Source organism: Malaclemys terrapin, chromosome 6 (assembly GCF_027887155.1).
Source record: "Malaclemys terrapin pileata isolate rMalTer1 chromosome 6, rMalTer1.hap1, whole genome shotgun sequence".
In the NCBI taxonomy this organism is placed as follows: Eukaryota; Metazoa; Chordata; order Testudines; family Emydidae; genus Malaclemys; species Malaclemys terrapin.
The window spans coordinates 88,913,194-88,927,992 of NC_071510.1; the positions used below are offsets into that span (position 1 = coordinate 88,913,194).

Consider the following 14,799-nt stretch of genomic DNA (forward strand, 5'->3'; position numbering starts at 1 on the left):
TTATGATGTGGGGTGGCCAATGGAGGACAAGTCTCTTGCCTAAGGCTGGGGGATGCTGTAGGACACCGATGGCGCAGCGTGTTCCGTTTGCTCAGGTTTACCCCAGGCCCTAATACCGTATGTGAACGTTGATCACGGCGAAACACGCGAGTAACATGTTGCGCATGTTGTGCCCTGGAGAGCCACCACTCAGATGTGATAGCTTAACTGGCTTGACATCTAGGGTAGCAAGATTCTGCCACGGGGCGCGGGGCCGTTGCCCTGTGTCCCTCCAGTTATCCCTCCACTCCTGCTCTGGAGCGTCAGTAATTTATCCTCCTTTTATTTCTCTTTTAAATTAAATATACATGTGTAATATGCACTTTGGAGCAAGCAAGGACCCTTCTGCGGCTGACTATGCGTTGGGCACTCTCCGGTGTGTAATTAAGAGGTGTGTAATTGATGTACAGGAGGAAACGATCGTAGTGAATCACATTTAAAAAAATCACTGTATGATGCTTGACAACATCCTGTACTTTTCCTAAGTCAAAGTTTGCACAGAAGTAAATGGCGCGGTTTCTCTTCCGTGCGATTAGCCAAGTGCCAGGAGTGCACTCATTTCACTTGTGGCAAGAAGATCTCGCCTCCAATTTCATTTCTCCTTCCTACAACCTTTTCCGGCCCGGGGAGGTGAGACCCGCCACCACCGTCCAGCCATCCCTTCACCGAACCCCAAGACTCCGTGCCCACATTAGCCGTTTTATTTGGCTGTCGAAACTATTAATTCCTTTTTGTCTGAAAATCAAAGGATGTGGCACGTTCTACCCACAGGCAAACCTCCCGTCTTCGCGCTGGTTGCAGGATTCGCTCCGTGCTTAACTATTTATTCTACTTAACCCTATGTGGCCCCAACACACATTATCTGAAACGGATCAGTAAGAAAGTGTCTTGCTGTCTGGGTCTGAGACCTGTTAATGTCGTAATTTCGTGCCCTGTCCCATGCACATAGGCATTAGGTTTGTGTGTCCTTTGCGCTGGCTCACATCTTCCCATCCTAGGCTCTCATACCAATCGGGCTTTAGCACACCTTATCGCTTACTTCTCGTCTCTCTCTCTCTCTCCCACCCCCCCCCCCACCACCCCCAGCCCCCACTGTGTTATTTGTAACGTAACTTTCCGTTTCTTGGAGTTGAAATGTCAATTACTCACAAAGATCAACAAAAGTTTATTAATCATGAAGTATTAAAATTGTAATAAATGAAATGCTTCAATGCAAAGTTCAAGCAAGCAAATCATTCCCAAAATCATTGAATTTTAAATTAACGGGGATCTTTTTTTTCCTGTGGGTTAAGAGACCGCTTTTATCTCACACGCCACACCAAAACCCATAATTCTTCATATCACATACTGAAAATGATTTTATTTATCCATTTACATTAACTTGTTATAAACTTGTCCGGAAAAGTCAAATAATATGCTTTATATTAGCTCAAACATTTATTAAGAAACCCAAAATTCAATAAATAAGCACAGACAATAAGTTAAAACAGATCACAAACCGACCAGTATGTAACAAGAATGCTTTATCTACACAAAACATCCTATTTCACATTGTTTGTTCATTCTTCCAAAGAGCATCTGTTCTCCGGGATTGGATTGGACCAGCACATGCAGAAAAGAGCTGATTGTGTTCTCTGTACAAAGTTTGGCAGGGTTGGCGAGAGAGACTGTCCACGTGCACCAGGCCCTTGCCGCTGAGTTGCAAGGGCCAGTGGCAACAGCAGAAGATGCAATAGAGACAATAGCAACAAAATAAAAATAAAAAAGGTGACAGGTTTGCAACTAAATCGATCAAGAAATCAAAGATCCAGAAAAGGGAAGTGCTTTCCCCCCCCCTCACACTTTTTACAAAAGGAAACATGACTTTGATTTTTGCTCTCACTTATAAACCCTTTATCAAAATGGGTTCAATTTCCTCTTGATATCTCTCATCACTTCATTAATCTGCCCAGCCCCCCCCAAAGCCAGTGCTGCCCGTTAGGAAAACTTCTGACCAAAAAGCCCTGCAATATTTGTTGTTGGGGTTGTTATTGTTGTGCTTTAAAAAAAAATGGATCTCTTGGCAAAGCCCAATAGATGGGTGCGTGGGTGGGGAAGGGAGACAAGGGACAAATTAAAACGAGATCCCAAATGCCCAATGAGTCCTTTCGTGTGTTGATGTGAAGACACAAGGCCCTGCTTGTTGTGTCTCCTCCCGGGAACACAGGCCTGGGGGCTGGGGGCGTGCGAGGGGAGGGCGGGGGGTGTTTCTCTGCCCACAAACCAGTCCATTGGTGTCTGATTTCAGATCCTGAGTCGACTCCCTGGTAAGTAAGTCGGGGAGGGGGGGGAGAGGGACGCGATCCGCGGGGGGGTGGGGGTGAGGGCGGCGGCCGGGCGCGGGGGGCAGGCGGCGCTGCCATTAGGTGAAGCTCATGGAGACTGTGTGCTCCAGCGCTTTGCGGCGGAGGGAGGCGATGCTGGTTCCCCGCCACACGTCGCTGCTGTCCGGGGAGCTGCAGAGCTGCGGCGAGCCCGTCACGTTGCTGGGGCCGGGCAGCGAGGCGGGCACCATGCCGGGGAAGGCGGGCTGGTAGAGGTGCGACTGCAGGCCGGCGCCGTTGGAGCCTGCCAGGCTGTTGGACAGGCCCATGGAGTTGGGCGGCGGCCCGGCCGCCAGGCTGCACTGGGACAGCGACTGCGCCATGGCCTGCTGGCGGCCCAGCGCCGGCGGCAGCGGCAGCTGCGACACGCCCGGCATGGCGGCCGCGGCCCAGCGCGTGTCGTTGGCGTGGAAGGAGCACAGGCTGTCGCCCATGGCGGCGGCGGCGGCCGCGGCGGCCGAGGGGAACTGCGGCAGGCCCGGCGTGGGCAGCAGCGTGCCCGGCGCCCGGAACACGTTCGTGGTCTTCTTGCGCTTCTTCCACTTGGCCCGCCGGTTCTGGAACCAGACCTGCCGGACACGGGTGGGGAGAGAGCGAGAGAGGCTGGTTAGGGACCGTGCGCCGCGGGGCAGGGCCGCGGCCCCGCAGAGAGCCACCGGCGGGGAGAGCTGCCCAGGCCCCCGTCTGTGCCTGCCTTCCCCGGGACCCCAGACACACAGCCCGGCACGAGATCCCACACCGGCCACCTGAGAGGGTGAGGCCCGTTGGGCTAGGCGCGGGGCAAGCCCACAGGAAGGCGCTGGCTAATCTAAGAAGAAAAGTGACAGGAAGGGTGGGGCAAAAGGATGCAATCAAATCTAGAGGCTGTATCTACACTGTATAGTGCTTGGTCTGTGGAAATTATGTATATAATGTATCCCTTATATATCCATATGGCTGCATAGAGGTGGGTAGAACCTCAGCAGGTCATCTAGTCCAGACCCCTGCACTCAACGCAGGACTAAGTCTTAAGTATATATGCAGACATAAGAAATATATCCGAGATCGATACTTCCTTATATACATCATTCCCACATCCTACCCAGTATGTGTTAACCACATGCCCATCTGTATATGTATGTACAACCTACACCACATAGGCATAAATACTCCCTCTTTCTACTAAAAGTATAAACGGGATTTAAAACTTGGAAAAAGACTTCCTTATTTTGACTCCTCAAAGACACAACACACAGTTTGCACCAAGAAAAATAGTTTAGTTGTAAGCAAAATAGATCTGATAATAGTATACTTTGGAATAGCAAAGTCTGTACCATTGAGTCACCTTCTGGTTTGTGTAGCCATGATAACCTGCATTTGCACCAATAATAGTTGGTGCTTAAGGATTTAAATATAGAATTCCACATGCATATGCCGGATTCAAATGGATCTTTGTTTAATGTTTCTTTGGTATGGGGGATCTATTTCCGGTTGCCCTGAGCTGTATTAGCTCTCAGATCTACTGTACGCAGAGAATGACAGAAGCTTGAGCCTGTGGGCCTTATCTCCTTCTCAAGAGCCAGGTTCTTCTCATCTGTGGAGTGAAAGTAAATGTATCTTTCCGACGTTGCAAATGAATGGAGGCTAAGTTCAAAGCTTTCTTATACTAGTTGTCAATAACATTTAATTTTGCTTTGACAAACCCAAGTCTCTTGCAATGAGCTATATTTGACTGATTAAATACACTTCAAACTTACTTAGGGGACTTACATTTTACTTCTTAATAAATGGCAAAGAGAATCTCTGATCTTTTAGGCTATTTGTCTACAAATGTCAAAATAAAGAAGATGCAATAGAAGTTTTCTATTAGATCATTGTCTAAACTGTGTTGCCATGGTAATAATCTCTTAACATTTTTAGATACTCATTTTGATGTGCTAGTTAATCAACTGGGTTTTCATCTCCTTCATCCCGCTGGTGAACTGATACTGATACTGATACCTGATAGTGACACCTGCGCTTTACACTTATTCATTCTCCATTCAGCCATTTAACCCAGTGTTTTGTTTATTAATCAGGCCAAATCCGACTGGTTTTACTCACTGGGAGTCAGTGGAACGTGATTTGGCCTGATTCAAATGACCTGGTCTATATTTTGGGGAATTTTACAAATGTTCTATAAAAATCAGAGCCCAGAATGTGACAACTGCTTACCTAGGATCAGCGTCTGTCTTAGTCAGATAATTCATTACTTATTGCACAGCCAAAAATCCCTCCCACACGCACTACAATTGAACTATTCGGAATGGTTTTGTAATATAGATTTCAATTCCATTGAAATAGCACATAGGCGATTCTTTTACAGGAAAGCTATTTAGAGCACTAGGTTTACTCCCTCGTTCCTCCCCAAGTCTCGCTCCGCTCCCTTCCCCACCTGACATGGTTTTTATTGTCTCCCTCCCTAGCCTTTATCCCCTTGCATTGTCTCTCCTGGTGTTGTGCTCTGTGTACAGCTCCGCTGTAGCCCCGCAAGTTGCCGTGTGACTGATTAATAAAGCTGCAGGAATTTATACAATGAAAGGGATCAATGTCTCTGTCCCAGGATTGAGCTGTCTGCAGCCACCTTCACTCATAACGAGGCGAATTTGTGTAAAATACGCCGGGCTAAAAAATAAATAAATAAGGAAGCATCGGTCCTGTGTTCCTGACCCTGCTTGAGGTAGCGTCTGAATTCTTATAAAAGCGTCTATGTGATTGGAACATAATTTTCTTACGTTAACTCCGAATTGTTCACCACTGACGCTTGGTGGCTGCACCATTAGCAAGCAGCACTCAAACCCGACCTGCGTGCTGTTGTTTGTTGGATTTTTTTTTTGAGTCAGATGTTTTTAGTAACCAGATTCTTTGATTCAAAGTGATAATATTGGAGTGAATAGACTGACAGGTTTCATTGCATTGTCAAAGGAAAATACTGGGATGTTGTAAGAGGGGAAATCAGCGAATCCACTCTGAATTCCCGATTATTACTATTCTGGATCCTAGAACCTGCTGGAGTTTATCGTTTAATATTATATACTTAGACTGAGAAATATGGTCGGCCATTAACGGAAATGAACAGCTGTTAAGGACCTAAATGTTATATGAATAATCGAAAAATCGTGTTCAATTATGTTTTAGGGTTAATAGTTAAATTGCGGCTACAAAATCTTTTTATGTTTCATGGTTTACTGGTGTTGTAAAGAATCTCCATCAGGTCTGATCGCCTCAGTTCATAGCTATAGTGCATATGCTTTTAAAATGTGAATGTTTCCAGTTGAAAACTAGTGCATGACAGATTAAAACGTGGAGAAAACCTGAGGGAGATTTTGAAAATGCACACATGACAACTCTGGAAATATATTAACCACAGGCATTGGGCAACTCTGGAGTATGTTTAAAATGCAACTAGCCCCTGAAAATTATTAATACAACAGTGAGAATCTAATGGAGGTTGGAAGCTAAAAATCTACTTTGATATCTGCTGTTACAGTAATATAGACATACTGTAAATGTATTTTAAAATATATAGTCCGTTTAATTCCCCAGCAATAAATGTGTTAGAAATAGAGAGAGAAGAGGAGAGAATATTACTTTTTTTTTTTTCAAGAGCCAAACCTTTATGAAGATCTCATTGGAATCTAGCGGATGATTAATGTGAAGATTTGGTAGGAAATCTGGAGAGCTGTATTAAAGCTCAGATCTCAGGTTCATTTCGATCAGCCAGCCGTGAACTCTGGGCCGAATTCATTACACTTTAATAGTGCTGGGAGAGGAAGAAAATGCAATTTCTCATTCCATTAGAAAACTAGAAAATACTCTCAGCTTGTCCTCTATTAAGATGTGGCAGGTGACAGGACCATTGTGGAGGATACGGTCAATGGAATTACAGCACATTATTTTTGTTCGTATAAAATATTGAAAGGCAAGGCTGACTGTGCAGAAGTTATTTCACTGATTTGGTTTTTATGTAAATAAAATATTGAAAGTTAATTAATCCATGCTAGAGACTAATGATTATGCTTATTATATTGCATTTGATCGCGTAATTTGCATGATTCTCGCATTGCTGGTTAATAAGCCATTCCAGGTTATAAATAATTCTGAAATTGGTTTCTAATAATGGCATGCTATAAAAAAATGGTTTTATTACACAAGCCTGAAAAGCAGAGCGATATCAGACATGGAATTGGGTTCCCTTATAAGCACTAGTCCTTTAATAATTATTTAGATGTATAATATACATTAAATATAGCTCTAAAATGAGGAAAGAGGTAATTTATTCTAGCATTTAAAACATATAAAATACATACAGCCGCTATAAATTAACTGTTTAGATCATTTCTTAGTCAGTGTGGGCACCACATACTGCAAGGAATGTGTAGGCAATCTGTTAACTATAAAGAATACTATGAAGTACTCATATAAGAACATAAACCAATTACTATTTAATTTAAATTTGGTCAAGGAGCAATGATACAGTGAATTGTGAAGTAAATACATTTTACATAAATTATTTTTGCATTACATTACATGTTAATCATTTTGAAGTGTTAATTAAGAAGGTTATGTTGATCTGATTACTTTTTAAACTGCAGAACATTATTGCAAAAAATATTTAAATTGCCACTCTATTAAACTGTTTTTATCAGCAGTCTCGTGCTATTATCGTTGGTTCAGGATTATGCTGAGGCCATTAAAACACGTTATCTTTCTTCCGACGTATTTCTTTGATGTGCTTTTGGAAAATAACTATTTCCATTATATATTTTATATTTTACTTCATTTACCACACTCCTAATATTGAAATTGGTATCATTAACCTTTGGGAAACCCAATAAAGTTTAATCGTCCACGTTTTCTTTTTTCATAAAGGCAGTTGTCCAGTTATATTTTATTTGTGAATCTAATTTCTATTTTAATTTAAACTAATTATCATCATGTGTCGATTTTATACAATTGTTTTACTTTTTAAAACAAATGTGTGTGTGTGTTCTGTTAAACGAACACAATCAGTTTCTGGTTATGAAACGTTCATTTAGATTTTTAAATATCTTTTTTTTTTTTTTTTTTTTTTTTTTGGGTGCATGAGGACTTGGCTTACCGTGAGAATTTTTGGAGAGGAACACTGTTAAAGTGAAAATGCGTTCATAGTATCACCAGACCACATATCGTTAAAGTATTTTTCAATGTTCGTAATTCGTCTAAGAGTCTCACACAAAATTTCCCAGAACAAAAGTTTAGGTTTAAAAGCGTTATTTGTTATAGTCTGTTGTTTTTATCCCTCTCGCCTACTTTTAATTTCTGCCTAAAATTATTTGAATAAACTGTTTGCTGTATGTCAAAAATATATATAATAAAATAATGTGAAGACAATCTTCTTGATATACTTAGTTCTACTGCTGTCTTCAGTGATTCCTCCGTATTTTAAAGCAAGTATTAAAGAAACTTAAACCCAAAATGTTGTGCTCACAGAAATTCCTTTTTAACAAACAATTAAAAATGTAACATATTGCTAAAATTCGATTCATATGTATAGAAGGGTTTTTGAGCTATGAAATATTTCAGGCAATCTGGCATAAAGGGAAAACATTGCCGCAGATTTCAATGGGAGATCTTCAGGACCTTGGACAGCTTACACTACTAAATTAGATTCAGAGTTCAACCAATTCAGTGCTAACAATGATAAAAGAAGCAGGAACATATTAGGAGCATACGCTTATTGTAAACATTTCAGGAGACACAAACATGTGAGCAATTGAACAGTCTCTGAATTTGCAATCGCTTTTTTAGTGTTCAATGCCGCTTTCCACTGGAATTCAACATTTCCCCCAAATCCAAGAAAACGCCACTTCAGATTTACATTACACTTTGAAATTATTTTAGCTCGCTGGTAATATTTCACATGTTCATTAGTAAACAGGAAGCTCAACTACGAGTATTAAAAATTAAACAGAACGCTAGTTACAGCAAATACTTGATCTGTCGTTGATTTTGTTTGTTTTGGGGTCTCTTTCTGATCGATCGATCGATCGTTCGTTCGTTCAGAGATCAATTGTAAAGTGTGAGGGTGTTCACAATCTGCTCAGAAAACATCCCATTTTACTACGCAGAACTATGCCACGCACTACACACTGCTAATGATTTTTTTTCTCCCTAACGGGGATTGGCTCAGTCATTTGTGCAGAAATATGTGGGCTGTTTAATAGCTGATATTCAACTGTTGCATTCACATTGATGCCGATAATCCCTTTCTTACACCAGATGGGTGTTTAAAAAATTCCTGGAGGCTTCAAATGTAATTTTGTTAGGCATATTTTGTAAAAGGCTGGTCACCAAGCGCTGGCTCTGGGTGGGTTTATTATTATTTATGTTATGGATTAGGCGGTGATCATTTGAGCTGTCTCTCTAGACGGTATGATCAGGAAATTACAACCCAGCCTGTTCTCTGTTAAGCCCACAAGGGAAAGCCTGAAGGAGGGATGTGAACACAAAAGAGAGCTGAGGGGCAGGAGCCCTGCGAGGTGTGGTGGTTACAGGTAGTGAGTGCAGGACGCTCGGGGGGTGGGTGACTGAGGGATCCGGGAGGTTTGGGTACGGAAGCAACTGCTCATACCTGGACCCGGGACTCGGTGAGGCCGATCCTCAGGGCCAGCTCTTCCCTCATGAAGATGTCTGGGTAATGGGTCTTGGCGAAGCTCCTTTCCAGCTCGTTAAGCTGCGCCGGGGTGAAGCGGGTCCGGTGCCGTTTCTGTTTCTGCTGCCCCTGCTGCTGTCCCGTTTGATTGGGGTTCTGCCCGCCCGGCTGCCCCTGCTGCTTGTCGGGGTCTTTGGCGCTGACTGCCAAGGAGGCCGGGTTGGAGCCCACCGTGGTGATGTCCTCCCCGGGCAGGAGGGTGGCCCCTTCCACCGTGTCCGAGTTGGGAGCCATGTCTCCCGGGTGCCCTCCCGGGTCAGAGCCCCCTACGCCCAGCCGGCACTTCACCGCCTCCCGGTGTCCCAGCAGCTCGGCTGCATCTTTCATTCCTGCGGAGGCAAAGCAGCTGCGGTCACTCCTCTGCAGCCAGGTAGGCGGCCCCCGCGCGGCCCCCACTTGTATCCAGCAGCGCCAGCGGCCGGCGCACCAAGTTTGCTAAGGGGCGAGCCCCAGCCATGGAGCCCCCGCAGCCCCCTTCGTTCGCCCACCACCACAGCCCTAGGCCGGCTACCCCGGCCCTCGCGCGCCGCCTCACACACTCAACTTCAGCAGGCAGGAAACTTTCCAGCGCTTCCTTCTGCGCCAATCGCCGGCTCGGGCCGATCTGTGGGGCCTGACCCGGCGGGGCCTCCCCAGGAACTGGGGGGCGGGGAGGTATTTTGTTTGCCGGCGCGGCTGACAAACCCAACCAGCCTCCTCGCAGGTGGCTTCGCCTCCCTGACAGAACTGGACCAACTCAATCCGATTTTGTCCCGTTTTAAATTAAAATTAATAAAAGCCTCAAAATCACAAAGATTGGGATAATCTGCCCTAAAAGGGGGAGACCTGGGGCGGGAAAGAGACACGACATGTCCACAATTGGGGCTGGATCTACATATCCCAGAGACTTTTTTTTTCTAAAAGACGCTGTTAAATCAAATTAAACTTTAATACAGCACAATTACTTTTAAAGAAATTAGCCCATTTAGAGCGCATTAAGGTAAAACAAGGAACAAATTGTCAATTTCCTGCTCTGGCTTCTTCCTTCGCGGCTGCCGGGGGGCGAGAAAGATGCTGGGGGGGGGGGGAAACTCACCGAGTCGGGCGTCCAGGAGGTCGGCGTGAGACAGCATCGCGCACCGCTCCAGGGCGAAGGCTGTTCCCCCCCAAATTTTAGCGGTTTTAAGTTATTTAAAATAGATATAAGATATAGATATATATAGATCGCCTAAATGAAAGAAAATTCGGTGTGTGGTTAAAAAGGGGGTCTCTTGCATTATAATGTCCTTTAGAGAGACGGGGAGGTGCTTAACACTTCAATGAACCCGTGAGCAGCTCGGCGAAGGGACCAATCAGGAGGGCAGGCTGCAAATGTCAGCGAGCCCGGCGAGTCCCCACTCCGCCCGCCCGCCCGCCTGCAGCCTCAGCACCAGCAGCCCCGCATCCCCCCAGGCGGCAGCAGCCGCAGCCCGGGGCTGTCGGGCTGGGCTTTCTCGCTGTGTCTCCCTCGCTCGCTTGTTTTTCTCCCGCCGCCCGTTTGTAATTCTGTTCCTTCTCCTGGCCAGAGCGACTTTACCGCTGCCCCGGCTCAGATCTGCCCCTGTGCGAAGGCCTGAGCTGGTGTCTCGCGGCGCCTTCCAACCCAAGCACAATGCAGGGTTGTGCCTAAGGAGCGTGCACGGCCCCGCTTGGGAGCCTGGCTAGCAGGCTCTCCCGGACCAGGGGGTTTCCTCACTCCCGGTTTGGGGTTGGCTTCTGCTTTGTGTGTTAACTTTCACGCTGCAGCTCGGCTGTGAGTTTCAGTATCTTTGCGGGGCAGTGGCGGGTAGTGGGAGAACTCCAGTTAATCATTTGTAATACAGCGTAAATCGTTTATTCCCGCCATTCTTGAGGGCTGAAAGACAACGAGGAATAAAGTGATCCAAGTTCCTAGTGAAACTTACACACGCTCTGTTTTGCTCTCCCATGTCCCGTCCGCCCATCCCCCAAAGGTGATCTATCTGGAGGCGCTTCTCCCCAGGGCTAAATGTTTGTGTGAAAGAGAAAACATTGCACTGAGATTGAAAAGCCCTTCAACATTTTGGGTTAAAGTTTCTAAGCTTGGCTACAAACTCAGTTTAAGGCGGTAAATAAAGTTAAATGCTTTTTATTTTCCTCTTGACTATGTTAAACTACTTGAACAATTTAAAGTGCTTTGCACAAGTGAAGCGAACCATTTCTAATGTTCTGATTTTTCAAAGCCAGCCAACAACAAAGTTTAGATTAGTAATATATTTCTAACCAGAGTAATTTTCAAGATCATTAGGCATTTATGTAATTAGTGCCAAATCTATAAGCTTTTATTACGATTATTAGAGTAAAATCAGTATAAATTTGTACTAATTTACTACTGTTTAGACTTGGCTGTCAAGCCAAGAGGTTCTTATTGTAAATGATAACTGAGGAAATTAAGTGCAAAATTCTGTACCATTTCTGATCCGCTCCTAAACAATCCGTTTCAATTGTATTTGTAGCAGAACATAATGCCCTTTTAAAGTTATTTGACTTGCATTTTTATTTGCAAAACAAGAAAAATACCCTCTACCCAGGCACAATGAAAACTGATATTTACTACTTCCAACTTGATTAACATTGATTTTTAATTCAATAGTGATGCAATTAAGATTATTCATTTAGTGCAAATAAAGCTTCCACAAAAAGGGAGCCCAGTGAAGTCTGTGTTAAATAATACAGCGCAAATGGCTTTTTTTGTTCGCCACCCAATTGACTTACACAAAACATTGTAAATGCTGCATGCGAGCAGATGCAAGAGTGATTTTGTTTGCAGCTCAGATGTGGTGGGTTTCGGCAGTGACTGAACAAGGAGACAAAGGAAGCGGCCGACCGCGATGTAGGGCAGTTTTGTTCCCTTTTCTCCCCTGTTCAGATCCTTGGTTACATTGATTCAATTCAGCTTTAGAGACGGCCGGCTCTTGGGTGCATCTCGGTCCCTGCACAGCACCACAGGAATAGCTTGGCTCAGAGACAGAGCCGGGCCCCACTTTAATGGGAGAGCAAATCGCGGTGTGTGGTTGGTTAGTTTGTCTGTTTGTTTTTAATTTTGCTTTTAAATCTATTTTATTTTTACGCCAGCGAAAAAGAGGGCCCCCGTCTGGGGTGAAAACCCTGGGAGCAAACCCCCTTCCCCAAGCAACCCCAGGTTGTAACAAGTAGCGCGACGAGAACCGAAGCAAAGTGAGAAGGGACCTGCAGTCGCAGACATGCCAAAGGAGACAGCCCGCCCCTGGGGAGGAGGCTGCTTGGCTGCAAGAGCCCTAGAGCCCTGGCTGGCTGGATGATGGGGTGTTATTTGTACGGGTGTCGGTGTGTTTTTACGCAGTGAACCCCAGACGGGCCAGGCGGTCTGGCTGGACTGATGGGTTTTAATGGTCTTGAGGGCTGTGGATGTGTGGGGAGTGAGGGCTGCTAAGCAATGCCTGTGATGTCTTTGAGCTGAATAGGGAAATGATTGGAAAACCGGGCACTAATACGAGCCGTTTTGAAGTTACAATATTCAAGTCCTGTTTTGTTTGTTAGCTACATGGTACACTGAGGTGGCATAATATCCAGATCCTGCAAGTGTGTGCATCCTGCCTCTATAGCATACGTGCTATATAGTCCCACACTGAGATATCCTCCGTGTTGTTGTATGTTTCAGGTCGATAAATAAATGTGTAATAGTTAATGTGAAGACACATCAGAGTAATAACAATGGGAGGAAATCAAAGGATTATCAATCTCTCTTAGTAACCGCTGAATAACAATGTTGCACCGTGATTGATAGCGCGCTTCATTTTATGACTTTTCTATTGCTCTTGATTTTTATAGCAGTATAAACAAACTAAATCATTTCTACCAAGGCTTCAAAGTATAATCGTTGGGGGGGGGGGGGGGGATAAGAAAAGGAAATCTGTAGAAGGGAAAAAAGAGACCAGGACTGACACTAAGCATGTCAGAAAGAAAATGACAATAGTAGATATGTAAAACACTATAATCACATTCCGCTCCTCTATATACTTGTTTTGTCAAGTGTGTGAATCCACCTGGGCAGTGTTTGAGATGTATTTACAAAGATTTTATTCCCCGTCATCGTTCCATTTTCCTAGGGTAGCCAGAAAAGTGTCAGTCAAGTCCATTCCTTTTATAATTTAAGGTATTTCCCGCATGATCATAGGAACCGAAGTTCCTAACAAGGAAAGGCTTAGCACAATGGCCCCAAAATCTTCAGAATGACAAGAGTGTCTTCAGAAATCACTTCAGAGCAAAGTAAAAGGATTTTCTATGACGGATCCAGTGATTTTTCCTCAATAAATAGGTTTTAGATTGTTACACACACGTAGAACTGGAACAAAGGGAACTACCAGAAAATATATTGGTTGCCCCTAATAAAATTTATTTAGACAGTTTACTTCTCATAAAAATAGAGATTGAATTTTGTACAAGAGTGCCTGCCAAGGGGCTAGGCACATGGAATTTTTTCCCCCCATTTCTTCCTTTTCCTCTTTTTAACAAAGCTCATAGAGGACCCGATCGTGCTGTCGTTGCTCAGGCAAAACCTCCACTGGCTGCACTGGGAGGTTTGCCTGAGTAAGGATTGCAGGATCGAGGTCTTCAGTGTTTAAAATCGAAATAAACCCAATTCCCTCACGTTCTGACCCTGGGAAAAGGTACAGAACGTTACAAGCCCCAGGGCTGTTTTAAACTGTATCCAAGTACTGATTGAATGAGGCTATCACATAAACAAGTGTATTCACCCCAAATCTGCTATTATTTAGGAACGGAATCTACCTTCATTCTTTCGTCGGAATGGTATTATTTTGTGCAAGAACTAACATAAAATAAGGTTAAACGTCTAAAGTCAGAAAGATGGATTGAACTCAATAGCTGCTTATGTTTAGGGTTTTCAAGTTAATATTTGATGTATACATTTATTGAGCATCCGTTGTCGAAATATGCAGCTAAGGGACTGCTATATGCAAAGCGCTGTAATTGCTTTTTACACTTAGCAGACACTCTAAACGTTTATCAAATCTAACTTTGGGTTGCCTGACTTGTTTGTGCTGCTTTTTGGTATTTCCAGACAGTAGTGCTGAAATATAGGATATTATTATTCACATTCCTGCTATTAAATGCTGAATTGTAACATTGCTCCCTTTAATAAGGAGCGCCTCCCTCAATAATTAACGATCTCACATTTCCCTATTTTCTTGCCTGATGAAAAGAATCAATTTTAATTCGTTGTAAATTACAGCCATGCTTTTGGGTGTTATTTGCTTACAGAAAACAAATCAAGTGACTTAGGCTCCTGTTTACTTTTCCAGATCTGCATCACCTAAACACAAATGACAAATCAAACTCTATCTGTTCGTTGGGCGTAATTTGGCATTAAGAAATGGAAAAACATGACACATGTTTGCATTTCAATCAACCTTTTCGAAAATATGACTTATTTGGAAATCAGGTACAAAGCTGCCAGCATGCTACGGATCCCAATTTAATAATTCTAGCCATACTTAAATATTATGCACCTCTCTACTTTAGGAGGTTAGACTGCTTGCAGCATTTTGTAGCTGTAATAGACATACCTCTTTGCAAGCAACTTTTCAAAGTTTAAACACATACAAGATACAAGTGATTACAGTTAAAACTTTATAAGATGGGCCGCCA

The 14,799-nt window shown here is 43.9% G+C and overlaps 1 protein-coding gene across 1 annotated transcript; it reads right to left on the reverse strand.

Moving 5' to 3' along the window:
* Positions 1 to 2,440: 2,440 nt before the first annotated feature.
* On the reverse strand, positions 2,441 to 10,242 carry OTP (orthopedia homeobox). The gene is made up of 3 exons (XM_054033189.1): positions 10,190 to 10,242; positions 9,034 to 9,443; positions 2,441 to 2,971 (listed from the first exon to the last, which is right to left on the reverse strand). Exons 1-3 carry the CDS (start codon positions 10,224 to 10,226, stop codon positions 2,441 to 2,443), a joined length of 978 nt encoding a protein of 325 aa, XP_053889164.1. The 5' UTR covers positions 10,227 to 10,242.
* Positions 10,243 to 14,799: the final 4,557 nt, after the last annotated feature.